This window comes from Drosophila miranda, chromosome XR (genome assembly GCF_003369915.1).
Source record: "Drosophila miranda strain MSH22 chromosome XR, D.miranda_PacBio2.1, whole genome shotgun sequence".
Taxonomy (NCBI): domain Eukaryota; kingdom Metazoa; phylum Arthropoda; class Insecta; order Diptera; family Drosophilidae; genus Drosophila; species Drosophila miranda.
In genome coordinates, this window is record NC_046674.1 from 26,406,178 (window position 1) to 26,431,857 (window position 25,680).

General features: G+C 45.1%; 1 protein-coding gene across 2 annotated transcripts; it reads left to right on the plus strand.

Moving 5' to 3' along the window:
• Nucleotides 1–3,266: 3,266 nt before the first annotated feature.
• Nucleotides 3,267–25,020, plus strand: LOC108153145 (protein TIS11). Of its 2 annotated transcripts, XM_033387395.1 has the most exons (4): nt 3,267–3,449; nt 4,723–5,115; nt 22,158–22,504; nt 22,604–25,020. In XM_033387395.1, exons 2-4 carry the CDS (start codon nt 5,056–5,058, stop codon nt 23,556–23,558), a joined length of 1,362 nt encoding a protein of 453 aa, XP_033243286.1. In that variant the 5' UTR covers nt 3,267–3,449; nt 4,723–5,055; the 3' UTR covers nt 23,559–25,020. The 2 variants fall into 2 exon arrangements, with proteins under 2 accessions (XP_033243286.1, XP_033243287.1); XM_033387396.1 differs by lacking the exons at nt 3,267–3,449; nt 4,723–5,115 and adding an exon at nt 21,583–21,675.
• The last annotated feature ends 660 nt before the right edge of the window (nt 25,021–25,680 follow it).

Genomic DNA, 25,680 nt, shown 5'->3' on the forward strand with positions numbered 1-25,680 from the left:
CACGACAAAGAGTGCGTGCGAGAGAGACAGAAAATCAGTCTGAGCGAGACGTCGGGCGCTGCGTGGCCACTGCAAATTGATTTCTTGCTTTTGGCTACAAAAATGATCCGATCTGATCCAGATTCAGCAATCTGATAGATATAGTCATTATCTATGATTTTGCGTTTTTAGTTTTCTCGAATGTGTAATATTGTGGATGCTACAGATTTTCGTCCTTTGTGGGGGCGGAAGGGGGTGGGGCGAAATTCTGAGTTATACGTTTTATAGTGAGATCTAACAGAAGTGCGGATACCAAATTTGGTTACTCTAGCTTTAATAGTCTCTGAGATTTGTGGATGCCCCAGATTTTCGTCCTTTGCGGGGGCGGAAAGGGGTGTGGCGAAATTTGGACACGAAACGGTCAAGGTCCGATATCACAGGAGTGTGGATACCAAATTTGGTTGCTCTGGCTCTTATAGGTTCTGAGATCCTTGAACTCATATTTTGCAATTGGCAAAGCCGACCCTGAAACCTGTGTGTTAGAGAGAGACAGAGCGAGAAAGAATGAAATTGTTTCCTTGATTCTGGCTATAATAATTATACGATCTGGTTGAGATTTTACACTCTAGAACATATAGTCATCCTCTACGATTCTGCGTTTTTGGCTTTATCGTATCTTTAAAAATGTGGATGCCACAGATTTTCGTCCTTTGTGGGGGCGGAAGTGGGCGGGGCGAAGTTTTGAAATATTTTTGTAGCAGTGACATATCACAGAAGTCTGGATACAAAACATCGTTGCTCTAGCTCTTATAGTCTTTGAGCACTAGGCGCTGAAGGGGACGGACGGACGGACGGACAGACAGACAGGGCTCAATCGACTCGGCTGTTGATGCTGATCAAGAATATATATACTTTATGGGGTCGGAAACGATTCCTTCTGGACGTTACACACATCCACTTTTACCACAAATCTAATATACCCCAATACTCATTTTGAGTATCGGGTATAATAAGCTCAAACATAAACATACATTTTTTGAAAAAGCCCGCGCCATGTCGCAGTCAGTGCCTTAATCGTTATCAATAGTCGGTCGATTTCGATTGCCCCCCTCAAGGAATATTTATGATTTATTTTCTGAATTAATTAATTAAATGGATTAATAAATACAATTTGTAAAAATTACAGTGCTTATAGTTTCTGTGCGGCGCTTACCAACACTGCTCACCACTCGGCTCTTTTTCGCTCTCTCTTAATCGGTTAAGGGCTCTCTTTGAACCGGTAGGAAACAATGAGTTCCGTACTTTTAAATGATGTACTTTAATAACTGTACTTGGATCCATATGGGAAATTTATTGAAAAGGTGAACAGGGAAATATACAGATCTTGTTTAGGAGGTGGAGCGATTCGGTGATATTCGGGGAAAATTGGCCCTGAATGGTATAAGGCTGAGCCACTTTAATAGCCGAAAGCTGGTGAAAGCTGCTGCAATTATTGGAGAATATTAACACGACACATCCGGACATTCTATCGCGGCCGTTTCCTGCCATCATGCAGTCCATCATTCAGCAGGCCAACAGCAGCCATGTTGGTCACTTTAACGGAGCCCAGGGTCTAGTATTAAAATTGTTATTGATAAGTTAGTTTTAATAAGTATTTGATATATGTACACCACATATAATGTATCCATATAAACTTAGTTTCTCATGTGTTGGGTTTGAAAATACCGCCACACTACGAAACGGTTAAAAAGGTGAACGGCGTGATTTTGCTTTCGGCCAATGAAATCGTCAAAAATGCATTTTTTACGATTTTCATTGGTTAAAAGAAATTTTGCTACATCATCATGCAAAAAAGTTGCTGAAGCGGGATGCGCAACATTCGGCATACAGGGGGGGCATACTATCCTTTTGTATAGAATTGCAGAAATGTTTGTCATCCCAGGCTTAATGAATGCAAAAACTAGTCAGTCTGTGTTTAAAAGGTATTTCAACGATATTTTGAAGGTAAACGTCTTCTTAACGAGACCATGAATTGGTATCGGGATCAGGATATACATATACAAGAAACTAATCAATTAATTACGTTTTAAAGCAGTTTGGAAAATAGTATTTTTATATATTAAATTAACGAAACAGGGTATACCAATAGCAATACCGGTTGACAAGCAACAGTCTTCAAATACCAGCAACATTGACGTGACAACATTTTTTTTTTTGCTGAACTTTTTTGTTTAAACCTTGTTTTAGTCAAAATACAATAAATGGGAGTACTTAAACGTAATTAACCTCGTAGTAAATTTATTCGTCAATGGCCCAAAACTATGTGGGCAGAGCTAAGGGTCTTAGTTAGCCAGAATTCTTCAACGGAATCTTTAAATTGAGAAATTGGAACGATTACTCACATACGTGATTCGCTACGTCACATTTTTCTCAAATTAGACAAAAATGAGCCAGTCAAGTAAAAAATTTATTTTTCATTCGTATAAAATTATGTGGCCATGGCAAAATTTTCTATCTAGCTAGTAATATTCGACGGAATATCAAAATTTAACAATAGGAACAACTATCCTTTTTTTTTTTTACCGTTTTCGCTAAAACCTTTTTTTAGTCAAAGTCCAATAAAAGCAAGTATTTATATAATAGCCAGTCAAGTAGAAAATAGGTTTATTAATTGGATTAAATTATGTGGGCAAAGCTAAAAGATCTATCTAGTTATTTGCAATCTTTGGCGGAGAACGATTAGCCCATTGTAAGCCAAGGGGGTATAATATTCCACCGAAAATAATGAAAATTTAATAATTTTAGCGCAGTTAAGGTGAAAGATATCGTGTTTTTTTTATGTTCAGAGGAAAGGTAGAATGAATCTACAAGAAGAATGAACAATCGTTAATATATTCCCCCATTTACCTCAAGTAGTTGAACTATTTAATAAGAGGGGGCTTAAGTGGGCTTAGTTCCTTTTTTCATCATACGAGACGCTTTATTGTTGTTGACGCACCAAAATTGGGGCAAAAACAATCAAAGCAATCACCATAGCAGGAATACAAGTCAGATATTTAAAACTAGTCAGTCAAGTAGAAAATCGATTCATTAATCAGATTAAATTATATGGGCAGGGCTGAGGATTCAATCTAGCTAGTACTATTCGACGGAATATAAAAAACGAGGAATATGTATGATGGAACTTGAATTCGTCAGTATATTTACTGTATATTTTGAAAATGAGACGGTATATTTTCGTATATTTCTGAGTGTCAGGCGGTATATTTTATCAATGGGTGCGCGGTCACACTCACAATGTTATCATGAACCGTGCGGTTGCTGCTTTGAACAGCGGGGTACATTCAAAATTTAAAAAACTGTCGTTGCCAACGGACGTGCTTGTGCTTGTATCTCCTGTTGTTTTGCCGGAAACACAAAGTGCAAAGTAGTGTGCCACCGCCAGGATCTTTCTCGGCTCCGCAATCAAAGTAATTTTTTGGCAAATCCAAGCAAAGTGCAAGTGCCTATGTGTGCATGTGTGTGTGTGTGAGTCAGCCTGTAGAGTGTGCATTTTGTTGCATTTCCACGTTTTTTTTGTTACTCGTTCAAAAGTGAGCGCGGGCCATTTGGTTGTTAAAAAAAGCAGTGCAAATACTATTGTTTTTTGTTCGATTTTTTTGCATTGTGTGGTGTGCATGGTGTGACTGCAACGGTAGGTGCTGAATCAGTGTGTGGGAGTGAAAGATGCAAGAGCAGGATGCCTGGAAGCGAACAAAAACAGGATGAAATCAAAGTTCAGACGGGAAGAATTGGAAGCACAGAATAAGGATGCAAGCAAAGTAGTGTAGTATTAGTACTGTAAAAATGCCTAATCGGACACAGACAAGATTCGAAGAGGATCAAAGAGAGAGAAAGAGACTCCCAAAACAAAGTCTCCCACAGGCAGTCGGTAACGCTGTCGCATTCGCAGTCGACGCCGCAGTTGGCGTTGCCTTGCCTGCTTGCGCAGCAATAAAATAAAAATTTACCAACATACACATGCTGAGGACACGGAGACACAGACATGTGATACGACCTAAAACAACCACCAGTGGAGATCTCTCGCATTCACAACACCAACACACTCAGACACACACACTGAGCTCCGAGTCACACTTGCGCTCTGACACTACGTACGGTACGGTGCTGTGTAGAAGAGCAGTAAATAGGAGGGGTCGGTCGGACGAAGGGAGCTTATCTCTTGCTTGCTTTGAGAACGAAGACGATAAAAGCAAAGCAAACAACACACACACACACGTGGACAACACAGAACAGACGGACGGACGGACGGCTGGATGGACAGGGACCCAATCGGCTGTTGCTGTTTTTGGGAAAAGAATAAAAGGAACAAAGCAAAGGCGAAGGCAAGAAACGTCAGTTTGCACTGGCTCTGCTGTGTGGCTCTCTTCCTTATGGCTCCTCGTTCTGATCTGCCTGTGGTTCTGTTCTCCTTCTCTGATGATTCTGTTCTTCTGCTTCTACATCTACCTCTTCTTCGTTAAGTGACTTGCACATGTGCGTAAGGACACACACACACGCACACGAACACACATAGAGTCCCAATTGCCGCGCGAGCGGGCGAGCGAGACAGACACAACACACAGGCGCATGATCACTTTGTGAACCAAACCGTTCCGTTCGCACGTGTAACGGCGTTCCATCATCGAATCCCTTTTCATTCCTCTCCTAACCATCGTATCTTCACCTTCTCCCTCTTTTCAGCTGCCTTTTTTTTTGTGTGTAAAATGCAATACGCGATAAATAGATAGCGCAACAATCAAAAAATAGTTCAAGTGCAAAAAATAAACGAAAAAAAAAAACAAACCAAATTTTCTACCCCTCCCCAAGACAACAGTAACAATCAAAAGAAAAGAAAAGATAATTCTGTCATATATCTGTCGTCTTGTCCAGTGGAAACGAATCATCAAGCCCGAAAACAACAAATCAAGTTCAATCAAAAGGCAGGGAGAAAAACAACAACTACAAAAATAAAAACTATAGAAAAAAGCAAAAAGGAGAAATATCAGGAGACGCAGCAGCGCAGACAACAACAAAATGTCTGCCACAATAGTGCAGAAATCGCATTACTTTGAATGCGGCGACATATTCCAGACGGTAAGTCCTCCGATTCCTCCCCCCTGCTCTATTTAGAAATTCCCCCTTACCGAGTACCTCATCAGAGTACTATTGCAGGCCAAAAAGAATCGAAATCATGTGTTTGCTCACCATTTTGGATCGCTTTAAATGAAGAAAGATTTTTGAACGTAATGCCAATCGATTCTAAAACTCGTGAAGTTTTCCTTCTGTTTCGAAGCCCATTTCCATTGAAAAACAATTGCAGTTTGAATCGATGAATGTGTATTTTTGTTTTTGTTCTTACATTTTCTGTGAGTCAAGTCCAAGTGTTTTTCGAATGATTCAAATTGGAGTACATAATTCTACTACTGCTCATAGATCATTGCAACAATACGAAGTAGGTGCAGGTGCTCGTGTACCACACAAGAGCAAATAAGATAGAGACAGAGAGAGAGAGAGAGAGAGATTTCCACTAATCCTAATGCAATTCCTAAGTAAAAACGCCAGTCAAGTTTTTACTGTAAATATATGTATGTACTAAATGTATTTTTACTGTACAAATATTTGATTACGATACAAAATTGCAACCAAACAGATTTCGGTAAATTTTGTGGTGGGGTTTTGTTAGGTAGAGGCTGGAGCGGGTAGGGGCATGGCATTTGCGAACACCGGCGATTATTCTTTTTGCGCATTTCATACGTTTCCGTTTCGTTACACGTTTTACGAGTGTGTGTGTGGTGTGTGTGTGTGTGTATGTGTGCGCGCGCTTGTGTCGGTGTATGAGAGTTATTATTCGAAATATTCAGCTGATTCATAATTATTTTGGTTGGCAAACACTCACAATTTTGATGGCGACATCAAAATGCACAACCGACAGACACACCGACAACAACGTTAACTGGAAAACGAACTAAATAAATTGTCTGATAAGGTGGAGCGCTTGGCGGGTTTGGGGGCTGGCCGGGACGGCGGGACCTGCGAATATGATAAGTTCTTTGGGGCACACTTGCCAGTGCCAGTTGCTGAAAAGGGTGAGATGTGGCGTCCACAACAGGTGGCATGGACAGACAGACAGGCTTTCATTGGATTCGATTCGATTCGATTCCGTTTCGTTTCACGCTCTCTTTGCTCAATCCTTGACTGATCTAAAAAAGAAGGATTGCAGAAGTGATGGGAACGGGCCCTAGCCTCATGAAAATCGATCGCCTGATCCGCGCTGTAACTGTAACTTTAAGGAGATGGCAGCAATTGTCGTCATCAGGCAGAGACAGGCAGAGCATCATTAACAAATGATAATGATAATGTATAATGTGAGTGTGTGCGTGCGGAAAGTTAGTGGCTGCTGCTTGCTGCGACGGAGACGTAAGCAGCAGTCGAAGCAGCAGCTTGTGATCGACAACAAATTCGATTAAGTCAGTTCCGGGTTTGGATTTTCGTGTTTTAGTGATTTTTGTGTGTTTTTTTTGTTGCTTTTGGCTTTTGCTTTCAAGCGGAGGAGAGACTGCTGCTGTGGTCTCTCTCTCTCTCCCACTCTTGGACGCTACGGTTACGTGCAAAGTTTGTCATTGACACGAGATTCATGGCAGCGGAACGAAGGAACAGCAGTGGTAGTGGTAGGAACGAGGGAATGGATTAAAATTGAAAAGTGGAGTGAATGGAGTTGGTTTGGTGGGGACTGCCACCAAACGGTATGCTCTTAAAAGGGGTAATCGTTGAGCACAGCTCATCGACCAATATCTGTGCCGTTGGAGTCGTATCCGTCATCCGAAAAGTTTACAAAGTATAATTTAGTAGCTTCCTGATCCCAGATCGTATTGGGAAAGGGCGTTCCAATCTGCGACTTCAAAAGCACTTCGAAAGCCTTTCCTCTTCCCCTTTCCCTTCATCGTTTTGTTTTCCAGTTTGTTTTGGTTGGTGTTGGGGGGGAATTTGCGTAAACTAAATGCAGGGCCATCGGGGGTCAAGTAGAACCCATCTACGAGTACTCCAGCAAAAACAACAACAAGAAACACAGCGAATAAGGCCAAGACCCATTTGTCGTGCGGGGCGGGTTGATGTCCGATAATGTTGCGAAAACTTTTCTGTATTTTCTGTGATTTTTTAACGAACTTTGCCTGCCTGCCTGTTGTGTTATCGATTATCGGACGTAGCGACAGCAGCAGTAACAGCGATTGCAATCGCGATTGCGATTGCCATGGAAAATGAATTTGTTGCTTTTGGTTTGGCTTTTTTGTAATCGCCCCGTCATTACGCAGCATTTTTGCTCTCCCTTTCCTTCTTGTTGGCTTCTGTTGTTGTTTCTCTTTGTTTTTTATTGTTTTTCTTTTTGGCAGACCGCAATAGCAGCAAAAGCAACAACAGAAAATTTGCTGCCGAAAGCGAAAGGGCGCACTACATACACAATAGGAACTGTTGCTGCAGCGATCGCTGCTGCTTTGTCGTTTTCTTCTGCATGGTGCAGCGCGCGCTCACAGGCGACTAAATTGTCAGAAACGAACTCTTGCCATTTTCATGATAATTTCATGGTCGAAATCGACACAGTATTTCCGTAAAATTCGACCTGTGGAAACACTTCTGTCATTAAAAGTATCCATTCGGTGGGAATAACTTTAGAGCTAAACAATTGTTCCTCTTATTGACTTGTTTTTCAACCGATTGATGTCGTAAATGTGGCAACAATATACGGCTCATATTGAGAGGGTGGGAATATTTCAATTCCCATAAATATCGGGTGCATTAATAAAACTTTCGAACGAAGAATTCTTTGCCTGAGTAATTCTCTCCAGTATTTGTCTACTGTCTCGATTTCCATGATTCCCGGAGCTGCATGGAGGAGGATAGTTGGAATTATATTTTCTCGCATAACTTTTATTTACATCGCTATGAAATACATAGATATGTGTGTGTGTGTGTGTGTGTGTGTGTGTGTGTGAGTGTCGAATGGTGTTGGGGATCTTGGGGCCTGTTTTTTGTACTCTTCGCTCTTGCCTTTTCCGAAAAGTAAAAAAAAAACGCTTAGTTTTGGTTTTAACCAAAAAAAATCCTGATGTGGTGCCGCGTAATCATCGTATTACGTTTCAGCCTCGCCTCACATGCCTCACATGCAGCGTATGCACTACTCTTCCCTCCTCCTCCTCCTCCTCCTCGCTGAGCCGCTGGAGAGCGGAGAGTGGAGAAAGGAGAGGCTCACTTACAAACGGCAACGAGCGAGCGACTACATTTTTTCCGAATATAATTCCATTTCCTGCCAAGGCGATAACGCTGCCGCCGCTTCGGTTCGTGTGTGTGTGTGTGTGTGTACATGTCCCGACGATGCCGCCATTGCTTGAGCTGCTGCCTCTGCATCGGTGGTGGAGGTGGACTAAGAGGTGGAGGAGGAGGCGAGCGGAGTAGCGGGGGAGAGTCAGCGAGGCCGCTACCTACCTACAAATGGCCTGCCGCTGCCTGGGTCTTGCTGCGACCCGTCCAGGCAAAAAACAACAACAGCAAACACACAACAACTCTTCAATCTCCGCTCTCCACGCCTGCTGCAGCGATCCTCCCTCCCCCCTCCCCCTCCCCGCCACTACCGCTCTGCATCGCTCCCTCAAGAGGCGAACGTCATTTCATTTCGATTCGATTCGACTCGACTCGATTAATATGCAGCGCAGGCCGCGCTGCGCACTCACCCACACATGCGCACACACAGCGACAGGCACAGACACAGGCGGGCGCTGGCGCTGGCAGAGGCAAAGACACAACCATGAGGACAAAAGAGGATGGGTAGCTTCTAGAGTCGAGGACTTGATACCCTTTCGAACCCCTCGTTCCCTTGAAATCAGTTAAAGATGTTGAGTCTACATACATCTAATGAAACCTTTTGTTTAAGAACTTTGACCCGACGGTATTTCAAGAATCAAGAACGCATAGCACATAAAAGTGTACGTGTGTACATGGCCAGACGTCTGGCCTAGCTCATAATATCCTGCCTGCAAAGGGTATCAAAAACAGATTGATTGAGCCGCCAGGCTGACCCTAGCAAGAGGATTGAGAGTAGAAGGAAGAGATGGAGAGGTTTATGATCCAACCCTGGAAACGTTTGATTGAAATTTTGTTTGAAAATGCCCAATATGTATGTATTTATGTACATATGTATTTCCTATAATAAATTGCATTGGAAACCCAAGCTCGACAGACAGCTCGAACTTAATTGTTCCTCAATTATTGGTTGGTTTTCGCATTTTATTTCTTCACTACAGTGTTTTTTTTTTGTTTTTGCAAATTTAACAAAAAATGGAATTAAAAATAAATTATTTTCGTGCAATGCAGCCGCTGCGCTTAGTATTATTATTATTAATATTATTATTAATGTCTGTTATCGTTCGTTTGTTAAAAAATAATGTACATACATACATACATACATACATATGTATGAGATTGTTGTACCGTGTCCCTCTCGGTCTCTTTTCCTCTTTCGACTGGAGTGTGCACTCGCACTCGCACTCGCACTCGCTCTCGCCTTTGTGTGTGATGTACATACATACATGCATACATAGTTGTTGTCGTCGTCGTCGTTGGGCTCGCTATCTCCCACACCAGAGCCGAATGGAATGGCTCCCTCCCTCTCCCCCTTTGTGCTCCACACCAGACAGCAGTCAAATGGGTACCGTACCTCCCTCGCGCTCCCTCACACCACATCCCAAAGCAAACGAATGCCTGCCTCCCCCTCCCACTCCCCTTCCCCCCTGCCGCTCGCTAGCCCCCTGAGCACCATCGTACTCTTGTTTAGCTGTTCGGCTTGCGCCTGAGACTGAGTGGGAGTGAGTGAGAGAGTAACTGAGCGAGTGATCAACGAGAAAGATGTGAGCGTGGAGACGGGGACGGAGGCGAAGGCGATTGCCTGCTGGCACTTCATATTCTATTGTCACTGCTTGCTTGCTTGCTTGTTTTTGTTGTTGTTGCTGTTGTAATCTTGAAATTGTCTTCCATGTGAGTTTTTGTTGCTGCCTTTGCCATTTGCTAATGGCCGCTCAATTGAGTGCCAAAGTACAAGCCATCCCCTCCCCTCCCCTTCTCAACTGCCCTTCCCCTAAGTACTAAGTGTAAATGCTGTTCTGTGTGTGTGTGTGTGTGTGTGTGTGCATTTTGTTGCGGTGGGGTCTCGTCTTGTTGTGTTTAGCCAGGGGTGTTGTCTTGCGGTGGATGGGAGAGGGGATAAAATTAGAATCGATATTTACCTCAAGTCGTATTAAGAATAGAATTCTAGGAACGCAAAACCTGCAACTACTTTGTATTGAGTTCCCAGAAAGTTAAAACTTGGCATTCTCCAGCCCTACATTACCCTCTTAACTTTTTGTCTCCGTCACTGGCACTGGCACTGCCGCTTGCTCTCTGCCGCTGGCTCGCTCGTTTCCTCCTTTTGCTCTTTCCCTTTTCGCTGCACTGCTTTCAAATTGAAACTGTAACTGTTCTCCTCTTGTGTGTTCGCTGGGTGTTTCGTCGCTTATTAATTTTTGTTGTCAATAATGTTATGCTGGCGAACGAACGCAAACAATTGTTTATTCATGCGGGCCCGCCCTATTCCTGGCATCAATGCCTGAGCTGAGGGCTGGTGCTGCCAATCCCAATCCTACGCCGCCAATCCCCCCAAATCCCACAAAAATCCAATCGAATCTATTATATAATCGGCAGTCGGCAATCGGTTTGACGCAGACGCTGGCAGAGCAGCAGCAGCAGCAACAGCAGCAGCGAGCAGTAGTAGATTTCCATTCACATTCACTGTCGCTTTTTGATAGTTGCTTTTGCTTTTGGTTTTACTTTTCTGTGCGGGTTTTGCCCAGTCCCCGTCCGTCCGACCGTCCACCCGTCCTCGGCTCTCTCGCCAACTGGTTTTACAGGACAACAAAGATAACAGCAGCGCGGCAGCAACACATGTGAGACAGGGAAAAAGTGCTTCTAAGCAAAAGCAACCCTCGATCCGATATATTACAATCGCTTCACTTCTCCCCCTCCCCCCCACGCCGTCTTCTTCCCGCACCACATTTGATGTTGATTTGGTTTGCTGCTCACGATTTCGACAAAGAGCCGAACTCGATCTGATCCGATCCCAGCCGATGCGATCCGATCCGATCCGATCCAAGCCTAGCCGACTCGAGCCAGACCACGTGTTCAACACATTCCCAACATATTGCTCTCTGGATGTCTCTCCTTCTTGGGCATTGTATTCTCCCCTCCCTCCTTTTCTAGCCGGCCTGGTCTGGCCGTCGGGCTATGCTTGTCCCTCTCTGGCGCTCTACGGCCACACCACTTTGTAATCTTGTTCTTTGATACCCTTGCAGAGGATATGATGGTTTTAAGCAAATGTTTGCGCCTCAGAGGGGGACGAAGAACTACCGATAATATACAATATGTATTGATCAGGATCAATAGCAATCAACTGTAGCTGTATCTTAGCCAAAGGCGATAAAACTGTTTTCGGACCCGGATAACTTTATCACATATGTACATATGTATGTATGTATATGTGAATAAAGGGTATAAGAAGATTTAGACACCGATCATCCACCTTTGTTGTTGTTGTTTCTTGGTCGTTGCTTTATTTTGTTTCTGCTGGTAATCAAATGGTTGCCGATGTATTTATTGGCGTTGGAAAACAGGTAGATAGAAGGAGAGAGCGAGAGAGGGAGAGGGAGGAAGCTAGAAAGGGTAGCGCTACAACCTGTGAAGCCATCTCCGTGAGTTGTTTGCTTTAGAGAGGGGTAACGGGGACGGCGGACTCTGTCTTTAACTACGGTCTTGCCCCCCTCTCCTTTTGTCAATGATCTTCCCTCCCCCGCCGTTGTCAGCTCTCCCTCTCTCTGTTTGCCTGGACTCCTATCACCAGCTCACCCTCTGCGTGTGTGCGTGTGATTGGTCTATGCTCGTATTTGTGTGTGCATTCCCATTCCCTTCGTTCGCTAATTTCTATCAGCTCTGCCGCTGCCTCGGCCTCTGCTTATCGCTGCAGCAGCAGCAGCAACAAAAAGCGCTGGAACAGCAGCAAAAGATTATTATTTTTATATGAACTAACTAACCCAATAATAAGTATTCTTATCACATTAAATCACACACAAACACAGCAACAGGCACACTCACACACACACACACAGTCACGTCTGTCTTGTGCGCGCGCGTGTATGTCAACAAGGGGTCGCATCGCAAGCGATAGAGAGGTGGGAGAGAAAGAGCATGCACTGCCGATTGCCCCGTTTTTCTGTTTTTTATTTTTTTTTTTCGACGTGCTCTGCTTGAACAGCGAGAGAGAAGGAGAAAAGGCACATACATGTGTACATGTGTGCGCTTTGTTGATGGGAGAGTCCATGATAGAGAGGGGATGATCGGAGCGCACTGCCATGTGCTCGCTCGCTGGCAGCGGGTAGCGGGCAGCGCGGTCAGCGGTGACGTCTGCGCAGTGATAAGCGCCAAGAACGGTTCTGACTGATAAAGAAAGTGAGTGAGAGAGAAAGAGTGCGAGTGCGATGCGAGAGTATGTGACCGAAGGAAGTCTCTCAGATATTCCACTCTGGAACAAGCTGGGCTCTGGAAATGTGAATGGAATGGGGAACTGCATTTTGAGGCGGCAGGTCCTCCCCCCTCAAAAGTCAACTGCCAAGTACACGGGACTAGAGACCGATCCGATCCGATCCACCAGAACACACATTCTTCCGATAAGGATTAATGTGTTTTGACAGCCCTCGCTACCGAGCGACTGCCCGCGCTGATAGCCGAGTGGGGTGGTATGGGGGGAGATTGAGAGTGGGAGTGGGAGACTAGGACAGAGGTTGGGACAAGGGCAAAGGGTTAAAGCAGATAGGTAGGTCTCTCGTCGCCCCTTCTTGCGACTAGTAGTAGTATTTCGATTAGGAGAAGAGTCCAGTCGTTCGATGGATTTACAAGGGCATTAAATGCTGGTCTTTATTTCCTATATATAGATATGTACATATGTATGTATGTGCACCTCTCTTATGTACATATGTATGTATTTATCTCTATAAATTTGTATAATTGCCTTTTTCCTTGACCCTCTGATTGTTTCTCTTTCGGCGTGTCCTCATTTCAATTCATTTTTATTTGCTTCTCTGCTGCTGCTCTGCTGCTCCTCTGGGAGCAGATCCCATTTGCCAACTCTCAATTTCGATTGCATAACTGCCGTGTAATTTTGTGGACATCCATCTCGTATGCCCTTTCCGTCCCTCTCTTCCTCTCCGTAAACCCCCACCCTTTGTTTGGCTGGTTTACTTTTAAGCAAAACAAAAACGGCAATTGCAACATTTTATTTGGTTTGCCTCTGCCTTTTCCTTTGCTTTTGCTGTTGCTATTGCCTTTTGTTTTATTTTATTGTTGTTGCTTTTGTGTGCTTTCGAGGGCAAAATGCGAAAACTGCGCAAACGCAACGTTAAAGCAAAAGCAACAATAAGAGTGGCAGAAGCAGAGGCAGTGGCAGCGGCAGAGGCAGCGGCATCGGGCATTGCGACAGATAGCGTGTGTCGTGTGCTTGTGTGAGTGGGAGAGGGAAAGGCAGAGGGAGATGAGAAGCATCACCAACAGAAGAAACGAAACGAATTATTGTTATTATATTTTATTTATGTGTAGCCATACACACACGCAGCACACACATCGATGAAACCCTTCGGATATTCGACTTCGAATTGGGACTTTGTCTGCGGGGGATTTTGTGTGTGTTCGCTCTCGGATACCCTTCCCTTCAGAGGTAATATTAATTTACACTATAGCCATACTCGTAGAGGGTATCACTGTCGCCACCCCCCCACCCGCCTTTTCCTTTCTTGATTTTTGTTTGTGTTTTATGGCTCTTTTGCTCCGAATTTAGCAAGGCCAAGAGTTGCTGCCACTTTTGTTGCTATTTGTGCTTGGTTAATGCTTAATGTTGTGAAGTTTTCTTTTATTGTGTTTTATTATTATGTGATTTGGTCTGCGAGTTGGTTATGTGAGTGCGCGGCATAGCCCCGAGCCCCGGGCCCCGAGCCGGTTTCGAAGCCAGCGCTTAATCGAAAGAGGAAGCCACAAGACAAGGCAAGACGAGAGACAAGACTGGACAGAAAGACATAGACGGAGAGAGACAGAGACAGAGAGAGACAACGGACGATTGGCAATGAAACGAAACGAAACTGGCACGCCAGCAGCAGCAGCAGCAGCGTAGCGTGTTGCGCATGCGTCGTCGGACGTATCCCCCGCCCGTACTTGTACCCCCTCTCCGTCCAAGTGACGCGGGCAACACTCTCGCTGTCTATGGTTCAGTGTTTCTTCGCCGCTTACCAAATATTATTACCAACAACAACGGATGAACAATGAAAACGACACGAAAATGTGAAATGCTCCATTCGACCTAGACCCCAATCGATGGATGGCCCAAGCCCAAGCCCATGCCCATGCCCATGCCCAAGTATTGCCAAGTCGCGTTCGTCGGTCGTAATGATGATCACGACGACGGCGACGACGATGATGATTGGGCATTGTATTTGTGTATTTGGGTTTTGAGTTTTCAGTTTTTGGGTTTGGGCCAGAGACCAGGCCCCTGTCCCCAGTCCCAAATTCAGCCTTTGGCAAAATTATGTAAATGCTGCTTTTGGGTTTTCCTTTTCTTTCATTTGAAAGCAAAGAAATAAAACTAAAAACTAATTTAAAAATATAAAGAAAGGGTGATTCGAGGGGGCCGTAACGTATCTGGTGTTTGTTTGGGAGTTGCATATGATATCATAATAAAACTGGGGTTGAGTTGTGCCTGCAGATTCATATATTTAAATGTAGGTTTTATTTGCAAGGCTTTAATGTAGTTTTCTCTTTAGCCAAGAGAGTATTTTGTGTGCTTAGATCTTTCCCACAATGTAAGGAAATTCTCTCCTGCGTTGCGAAACAATAGTTGGTCCTCCTCCATTCCGCTATCCCCCAGTGTAGGGGGTGTGCGCCCGAGAGAGAGAGAGAGAGCTGCCAGCCGAGGTGAGAGCAGAGGTATCGATCAATCAGCAGAGTGAGAGCGGGACAGCGCGATGTCGCTTGCATTGGATCTTGAGCTGCAGCTGAAATGGAATGGAATTGTGGAATGGGAAGGGGAACAAATAGGAATGTGCGCTCGTACTGCCAGTACTCTCCCTCTCCGTATACATCGAAATGAAATGCAGTGGCTTGCGGTGAGGGAGGAGGGGCCCCCGCTGCTAATTTCCAAGTCAAATATTCCTCTGCTTTGCCTTGCCTTGCGACAATTAAAATCGATTCCGAGGCCTTGTTTCTATTTGCTCTCTTTTTTTCGTCATTCAAACCCTTCTTTACCCTCCTTTTCTTTGTGCTGTCTGTCCGGCTGCGAGACAGGACTGTGCTGTGGCGAGGGGTGGCGTGGAGGGAGCTTTGATTCGATCTCGATCTCGATCTCTGCTTGCTAATCAAATTGTTACCCAACAAAAAAAAAAAGAAAAAGAAAAACGAAACAAAACAAAACAACGAATCAAATCGAATCGAATCCGAATGAAACGAAAACGAATCGAAACAACAAAACACTGAAATCTCACACTTTGCATAGAAAATTTGAGGCTTACCTTGAACTTTGATTGAACTGAAATCTGGCGGCCATATTATACTACACGAATCTGGAACCCCAAATAGTGGTTGCCAGACAGCAGACCATTATAGCGTTGCTTTCCGAACGTCACTAATTATCCATCGATCGATCTTCTTTGACAATCTGGAGACCTGGACGCCTGGCAGCCTGGAACCTGGGGATTAGCATCTTGATTCCCATCCCCCTTATGAATATGGATAGGAGAATGGCTTGTATAATCGCTAATGTTATTCCCCCAACCCCCCACCTGCTAATATTTATTTTTTGGTACACGTGCTTGTAGAATAAATCGTTAGATATTCGATGGTTTCCAGGTTCAATTCAGTTCCATTCCATTCTCCAGAGATTTATTTACTATTTTCCATTTGATACGTTAAAAATGAAACGATGTATGGCTTTAGTTTAGTTTGATCCTCAAAAACCGCCCGTTCTAGCGATGAAATGATGAGATATATCGGATATATCAGATATGAAGTGCTATATCGATGTGATAGCTGTGTAAATGATGATTTCAAATGATTTTCATGTTTGTTTTCTATCAAAAATGTTATATATCATCTCAAAATATGCTTTATAATACATGTACATGGGAAAGTTCTTTTTGGAACCTGTCACTAGCGTTGAATGCTGCAAGTGCTTCTTCGTTGACTGAAAGATCTAGGCGGCACACGCCCCCACCTTGTACTCCCTCACCTCACCTTCCCTCCCTTCCCTTCCCCCGCCCAATTCTACTCCCTGTCCCGCTGCCGCCGCTGCTGTCCCGTTCCTCTGTTACCTGTTTTCTGCAGGTTGTTGCTGCTGTTGTTGTTGTCGCAAGGCATTAAAAATAACACTCAATAATAATTTTTGTATTCATTTTCAATTCGCATATTGACGTCGACAACGGCAGAACAGAGGCCGAGGCAGCGGCTGAGGCAGAGATCTGCCCGCCTGTGCTTATAGAGTGTCTTTGTATTGGAGTTAGCTCATCGAGGTTATGGATATTGCGTCGTCGCCGTCGTCGCCGTCGTCGTTTGTTATCGTCATCGTGTAGCTGTTGGTGTAGTTTTTGTTTTTGTTGGGGACTTATGCTGTTGCCGTTGTTGTTGTTGGTGTTGTTGTTGGTGTTGGTGTAGCTTTTAAAAAATAAAAACCAGTTAGTCAGAGTAGCAGGCAGCAGGTCTTCAGCATCTCACGCACACACCGGCAACAGAGAGCAGCCTGTGTGTGTGTGTGTCTGTGTTAACGTGTTTATGAGACACAAACAAGTAAGCGGAAAAAAACACACCACCAACAACAACAACAACAACAATCACCACAAAATCTTACCTAACAGCCGGAGCCCCAGTCTCCGACTCCGTCTCCGTCTCAGCCAAAAGCCAGGCCCCAGGTCCCCCAATCAAAAACGTTGTACAGAAAAACAGACAATGTATATTGTACATAAGATACATACATATGTATGTATATGAGATCCAATTTGTATGTTAAATAACTTAATAAATCCATAGAAGAAACACACGCACACTGATGCGAGCACCCCCCCCCCAAGATATTGGATACGCCGCCTGCCTTTTGGATATGGATTCAATGGTCTTCGAACCGGAACTTCAACTTGAACCAACAAAATAAATACAAAAAACCAAAAGCCAAACAACAAAAAGGCCCCAAGCCTACCCCCCCAAGGTCTAGCGCACTCTCTCCCCCTCCTTGAGAGCGGGACCAGAAAGGAAGGAGAGAAGATCTCTGGGTCTCACTTTCTTCTAGATCTCTGGCTTCTTTGGAAGGGGTTCTAGGCGGGTATCGTATCCCCTGGTCCATCTACAGGAATACGTAAGGGCAAAAGGGAAGGAAACCCATATGAAAAGGAGAGGAAACAAGCAACGGCCAAAAGAGAAGAAGAGCATGGAAGGAATAGTAGGAGAAAAAGCATGGAAGAAGGAGATAAGTAGGAGGCAGAAACAACAACAACAACAACCAGAGCCGAAGAAAACGGCAAAGAGCAAGAGCATGACTGGAAGGAAAAGTAAACTTATTTTCATTTTCAAATGAAAGGGAAATTCTCACCTAGATGAAGGAGAGAAAGAGAGCGAGAAGAAGCATACAGACAAAACACACAAAGCAGAGACTAAACAGAGCTTAAGACAGAGACAGAGACAGAGATGGGGCGAGAGAGCGAATGAGAGCAGCGCAAAACGAGAAAAACAAAAACAAAAACAAAGAAAAAACGAGGGGGAACGTTGTGAGTTGCTGCGGACACCGCAACTCTACGGTTATACCCGATTCTAAGTCAGTATGGCTCTCCTTCGGCAGACGCCGCTAATATTAAACGACACGACAAAGAGTGCGTGCGAGAGAGACAGAAAATCAGTCTGAGCGTGACGTCGGGCGCTGCGTAGCCACTGCAAATTGATTTGTTCCTATTTGCTTATAAAAATGATCTGATCTGATTCAGATTCAGCAATCTGATAGATATGGTCATTATCTATGATTCTGCGTTTTTAGTTTTCTCGAATGTGCAATATTGTGGATGCAACAGATTTTCGTCCTTTGTGTGGGCGGAAGGGGGTGGGGCGAAATTTTGAGATACACGTTTTATAGTAAGATCTAACAGAAGTACGGATACCAAATTTGGTTACTCTAGCCTTAATAGTCTCTGAGATTTTTGAATATCCCCAGATTTTCGTCCTTTGCGGGGGCGGAAGGGGGTGTGGCGAAATTTTGAAACAAACTCGTCTCGGTCCGATATATTAGGAGTGTGGATACCAAATTTGGTTGCTCTAGCTTTTGTAGTCTCTGAGATCTAGGCGCTAATGTTTTACTCTAAGCAAAGCCGCCTATGCTACGTGTGTGTTAGAGAGAGACAGGGCGAGAAAAAATGAAATTGTTTTCTTGATGCTGGCTATAATAATAGTACGATCCAATTCAGATTCCGCAGTCTTAAAGATATGGTCATTCTCTACAATTCTACGTTTTTGGTTTTCTCATATCTTTAAAAGTGTGGATGCCACAGATTTTCGTCCTTTGTGGGGGCGGAAGTGGGCGGGGCGAAGTTTTGAAATATTTTTGTAGCAGTGACATATCACAGAAATCTGGATCCAAAACATCGTTGCTCTAGCTCTTATAGTCTTTGAGCACTAGGCGCTGAAGGGGACGGACAGACGGACAGACGGACAGACGGACGGACGGACAGACAGACATGGCTCAATCGACTCGGCTATTGATGCTGATCAAGAATATATATACTTTATGGGGTCGGAAACGATTCCTTCTGGACGTTACACACATCCACTTTTACCACAAATCTAATATACCCCAATACTCATTTTGAGTATCGGGTATAAAAAGAATGTATATCCCCAAAGCATTCGATACCCTTTTCTACCGATTTGCTCGAATAAAAAAACGATTCTACAGAAATACAGAAATTGTAAGGTTCGAAGTCTGTATACACCCTGGAAAAGGGAAAAATAAAGGGTATCCAAAACACCAGACTCTACTGCGATCTACCTCTAGCTATTCCCTCTCCCTCTCCCGCTTTACCTTTTACTCTCTCCGCTCTCCTCTCGCCTCTTTCGCCTGGAGTGGTGGTAGTACCCGCTCCGTGCTCTTTGCTACACTCCTGTCTTAATCTTGTTTTCACACACATGTACGGAAACCGAAATCCAGTCACAGAAGGGCGGAGCGAAGCAGAGCAGAGCAGAGCGGAGAGGAGCGGAGCGGAGGGGGTGGCAATAAGCGAACGAGCGAGCGAGATTGTGGCGTTCGCCAACTTAAAGTTGTTTTCGAACACGTTTAAACGTTTCGAGAGACACATCGTACCACAACGAACAGAGCAGCCCCTTCCCTGGTCTCCCCTCCCCTACCCTCTGCCACTCTGGGGGGTACTTTATGCATGCTAAAGCTTAAGCAGCAGCAGCAGGAGCCAGCGTATCCGCAGTCGCAGCCGCAGCCGCAGTCGCAGTCGCAGTCGCAGTCGTTGCGATGCCGTAAGCGTTAAAGTTGGTCAAAGCAGTCGTAAAAGGTTTGCTAAAACTTGTTGCTGTTTCCCCTCTGCCCTCTGCCTGTGCCTCTGCTGCCGCTACCGATTTGCGCTCTGTGCAGAGTTACACAGCCGCCGCACAGCCGTACAGGGTTGCCAGGTGGTTGAGACGCGACATCAGCTGTGACTCGATTATCGGCTGGCTTGAGGATCTCTATTTCGAGATGCCTTATCCTTTATTGGAAAGCCATCCATCCATCCATCCATCCATCCATCCGCTCCTTTCAAGGTCACAATATGTAATGCAGGAAATTGAAACGAAATTAAATTGGCATCGAATTTGAAATAATAACAATGGAAATTGAAATACAATTTTAGACCCGATTCAAATGCTCCGCAGAGATAAGATAGAGCCAGGGGCAGACCCAGGGGCAGTCAGTGAGGCAAACAAAGCAAAAGAAAAACAAAAATAAAAAACAACCAAATTTCTATTCTGTTCTTCTGTTGTGTTACGATTGAGTGTTGAACCCATTAACCGCGCAGGCAAATGAATTCATTAAAAATGGAAATGTTTTTGTTTTTCCATTGATAACCTAAACTCGTATCTCAATTTATGTGTGTGTACATGTTTTTTTTATATGCTGATTATGGATTTAAAACCGTCTAATTTGTTGGCTAAATCATCCGAGATTCGTCTGATAAAAACTATCGTTGAATTTTCCATGGAATTTTATTTGTTGTTTTTATGTGTCGTATGTATTATTCCCACTCCCGTTCCCATTCACCCGTCGCATTATTATTATTATTATTTGTTGCAATGAATGACTAAACTTATTTCGTGCAGAGATAACGGGCTGGCTCCGCTCTGTAAGTGGGGTAATCTGTAATCTCTCTCTCTCTCTCTCTCTCTCTCTCTCTCTCTGGTGGAAAATTATATTTTTTGTTTGTATTTTGTAACCTCCTTTTCCTGCTTCCACAACATGGATGCACTGGTACTGCGGCGGACAGTCTGGCAACCCTGTCGCCGTCGTTGCGCATGCGTTCGCCGTTCGTCGTTCGTCTCTCATCTCTCTTCTCTCGCACTTGTTGAGCAACCACCGTCAACCGGTTTTCGCTGCTCAGAGAGCGAGAGAGGTGGGCGCTGCTGGGCCCCAAAACGTTGTTGGCGGCTGTGCGGCTGCGCGTCTGCGTATGAGGCTGCTGCGGCTTTTAGCTCCGGCTTCAACTGTTGACTGCTCGATGGGCGGGAAAGGGAGAGTGAGAGGGAGGGGACGCGTAGGGGAGTTGGCTTCTCGTGTTGTTGGCTTGAACTTGAGCTCCATACATATGTAATTGGCTCTTGGCTGGCAGCTGTTGCCGCTGCTGCGAGAGTAGTTTTGGCCACGCTTGGAGTGGCATGGCACGGAGTGGGCTGCCGTTCGGGCAGAGAGTGTGGTAGTGTGTGTGTTAACTGGTTGCATAACATGTTACAGCATCGCACGAAACGAAAACGAACCAAGCGACGTCCAGACAGACGGAAAGACGGCGTTCCCCAAAAAGAAATAAAACCGAAACTGATGACGACACGACCAGAAGGAGGGTGTGGGGTGTGGGGTGATGAGGAGTGTCGAGAAAAAGGGAGCGCGGCGGCTAGCATTGCCGGAGAGTGGGGGTCGGGGAGAAGGGGTTATGGAGTGCTGGAGTGCTGGAGAGAGGGACAGCGCTCAGTGATTAGTTATACGAGCAGATACCCTTGCAGTCCGGGTACTCCCGACCAGATGGATCTTTGCTGATGAGAATCCGAGCTCGGATCGGGTCTGCACTGGAAAACACCAGTCTAAAATATTCGATTTGATGTCGGAATCAAAGGGTCCTGCTCCACGTACAAATTCACATACTATATTGTATCTATATTTATCTATCACAGTGACCTGTGAAATTCAGTGATCACAACTCTAAAATATGTACATATTCCACATTCAAATTCGATTCCGATAACAAAAATAAAGTCAAGTCCAACAGAAAATAGTTCAGGATAAAGGATAAACAAAACGGAACAACAAAGGAACAAGTAGGTACCCCCCACCCTCCCATTGGTGGCCAATGGTGGCCCCCCACAGCCCTTTGTCCAGCAGCGGTATGGGAGTGTATTCGTGTGTTCCTGTGTCCGTGTGTCGTTGGTTAATGTGTGGAAAATTATAAGCATTGGTGACTCTTGCAATATCCCCACGCTGCAAGTGGTGCGCTGTCGCTGCCTCTGCCTCAGTCGCTGCTTACCGAAATAGCGCTGCTGCTGCAGTCGCTGATGTCTCTGTGTGTGTGTGTGTGTGTGGGGTTTTTTTTTGCTTATAGGTCAAGTTAAAAGTAAAAGTATCCAACACCATTTGAGCCGTGTCTTTGCTACTCGTCGCCCTCTTTCGCCCTTGTTCGTTCGCCCTCTCTCTCTTTATCATCCGATCCCTTTTGAGTCTTTTGAGTTTTTGCGAAACATTCGCGTTACGTATCCCCAAGCAGCAATGGAAATTGATTTCAACGTATCTCTCCCATTCGCAGGTGGCCAGCGATCATCACCAGCCGCAGCAGCAACAGCAGCACCAGCACCATCAGCAGCAGACAGCGGATCAACTCGTCCTGGATATCAGCATGGAGCAGTCACAGTCGCAGCAGCACCGCCTCCATGGCGCCCTCACACGCACCATCTCACAGCCGGCTCAACAGCGCCACCCTCTGCACCAGCAGCAGATCCAACAACAGCAGCAGCAGCAGCAGCAGCAACAGCAGCAGCAGGGTGTTGCCTCCTTGGTGACCATCATTGAGAATCTGGGGAACATGAATCTGCACCGTAAGCTCGAGCGCACACAGTCGGAACCGCTGCCCCAACAGCCCATGAACATATCTCGGTGAGTGCCCCCCCCCCCCCCAGATCTGTGAGATCTTTCATTATGCGCCAGACGTGCCTTACATGTGACTTACTCTTTCCCTTCGTTTGTGTGTTGCAGCTACAAGACGGAGCTGTGCCGCCCGTTCGAGGAGGCCGGCGAGTGCAAGTACGGAGAGAAGTGCCAGTTCGCGCACGGCTTCCACGAGCTGCGCAACCTGCAGCGCCATCCCAAGTACAAGACAGAGTACTGCCGCACCTTCCACAGCGTCGGCTTCTGCCCCTACGGGCCGCGCTGCCACTTTGTGCACAACGCGGACGAGGCCCGCGCTCAGCAGCAGGCCGCAGCCCAGGCGGCCAAGTCGGGACAACAGCAGCAGCAACAGCAGTCGTCGGGACAACAGCAGCAGCAGCAAGGACAACAGCAGCAACAGCAGGGACAGCAGCAGGGCTTCCAGAAGCCATCCCAGCTCGGAAGCCAGACAAGCATCAGCCAGAGCATCAGCATCAGCCAGAGCCCCTTCTTTATGCCGCTGAGCCCGCCGCTGAGCATGAGCACCGGCTCGGACCGGGAGTCGCCCACCGGATCGCTGTCGCTCAGTCCCACCAACTCGCTGACTAGCTTTCCGTTCCACGATGCCATGCCGCTGCAGCACGGCGGCTACCTCTGCATGGCCGTGGGCTCCTCTGGCGGCAAGCACGGCAACGGCGGCGGCAGCTCCGCCTCATCCACATCCTCTGCCTCGGGCCTGGGACTGGGCCTGGGCATGGCCATGGCCATGGGACCGGCCACGCCGCCAGAGAGCCCCAATGTCCCCATCTCGCCGGTTCACACCCCACCACCGTACGAGCCCAGCACCCCGAGCAGCAGCAGCAGCTGCAGCAGCAGCAGCTGCAGCAGCAGCATGAGCGGTGCAAGCGGAAGCGGATTGGGAGGACAGGCCAAGCAGATGCTGAAGAAGAGCATGAGCACGCCGATGCAGCAGGAGGAGATGCCGCGCTTGCCCGTCTTCAACCGCCTGAGCTCTGCCGTGGAGGACTACCAGCAGAAGCTTCAGTCCAGCCTACTGCCCTAAGCAGCTCCAGCATCAGCATCAACACGAACATCAACACAGTCAAGCCACACCTCACCTTCGCCTTCGCCCTCGCCCTCGCCCATTCACCCAGCATCCTCCAATCATTCAGTCATTCAGTCATTCAATCAGCCACAGCAACAGCAACATTGACAAAATCTCAACAACGACTACTCCGAACCATTGTAGACTTGATCCCCTGGCTGCTCCCTGCTTCCCCGGGATAACTTCGTATTCACTTATCCACCGGGGGTCCGCAATTCCCTTATCCTTATACAAATCCTTATCCAAATCCAAACCCAAACACAAACCAGCAAACAACAACGATGATCTTGACCAACGAACAGCACTCTTCTTCCACAACGGAAACGGAACAGCACCGTAACGCAACTGAATGAGGAACAGAGTGTTGCTCGAACACACAAAAACAATTGAAACGAAATCTGATCTTGAAAACAAAACAAATACTTGTATACACGCACGCGACTGTATACAGATCTTCGGTCTTGCATTTATAGGACCTATTCGCGGACCCGCACACCCATTAGAACCCAGGCACATTTGCTCTTGTTTAATATCTATGCAAAAATTTTACTAGTTATTACATGCGATCGGTCGTATTGAGAATCGATTATCAATCGATCTGATCAATGTATCAAAATCCAATCCAAAACATATACATATATATACAAAATATATGTACATGAATACATATATATATGTATACATATATATTTTATATATAACGTTGGACCGTAACGTTGTCTTCCAATCCAATCCAAAACGGATCGCCGAGAGCCGAGTAGGTTCTTTAATTTATTATCCTGCTAAATTATGTAGTAGCAACGTTGTGTACATATTGCGATATGAATTGATATTTTTTGATAAACTTTTATATAAATTATACATACTTATGATTACGAGACTACGATAATGATAATGATAACGATAACGATAACAGTAACAGTAGCGCCAATGCCAATCCACTGGCGAACGCTATTAACGATGATATACCTCTTGCAGTCCTCTGCAATGCAACAAAACAAAACAAAAACGAAACAAAAAGAAAAGAAAAAGACCCAATCACAATTCAAACAAAAGACAAAGAAGAACAAAACAGATTTTTGTCAATTGTTCATCAAAAGACTATCGATATCGAACGAGCACTACTCGATATTCGACTCCATTCGATTTGATTCGATTCGATTCGGTTCGGTTCTTGCTCATGATATCTTATTGATCAATTTTTGTGAGACGAACGGAAATGCTGATTTATTAGACACACATAATTTATTTTCACATAAATATACATACCAGATATTTTATATGCGATTAATGTTAATAATTTATGAAACCAACCCGCTCACACATACAGATATACACACAGACACACACACACCACACTGACACTCACACACAAGCACACACATACACACACAAACGTATATATTTTGACCATTGATAATTTTATGTTTTTTTTATATGGTATATTCAGAAAGAATCATTTTGTTTATTATATATTTTTATTTAAATTAATTTATTTTATATATTTTTCTTGATTTCTTATTTTGGGTGCAGTTATATAATTATAATTGTAAGTGTTACGCGAGAAGAGAAGAGCAGCCCCTATATTATTTATACGAGACCGCAAGCCCCAGCCAGCCCAAAAACCACAAAACCTTACGCTCCTGCGAGGGAAAGCCCCCCCCCCCCCCCCCAGAAAACAACAAACTATTCTAAATATACGTATAGTACATATAGGCATGCATTCGGGGGGATCTTTGGTTGATCTTTGGTGTTTGTGGGAGGCGGTCGATCGGTCGATCGGTCGATCGGTCGATCGGTCGGTCGGTCTGTCGGTCAACACACAACACATACAAAACTGAGTACAGTGTTAGCGATGTATAATTAAGCGAGACGGAGCAACAAATACAAAATAGCGAGCGACAACTTAATGGAAATATTTAAATTATTTATGTACACACAGACACGACACCCTCTACATACATTTATGTACATATTTATGTACAATTCCACCTCAATGGATAGATAATTTTGGAATCCTTATTTTTACTTTTTGTCATTGTCCCATTCAAAACCAATCACAACAATCCAATATTTAACT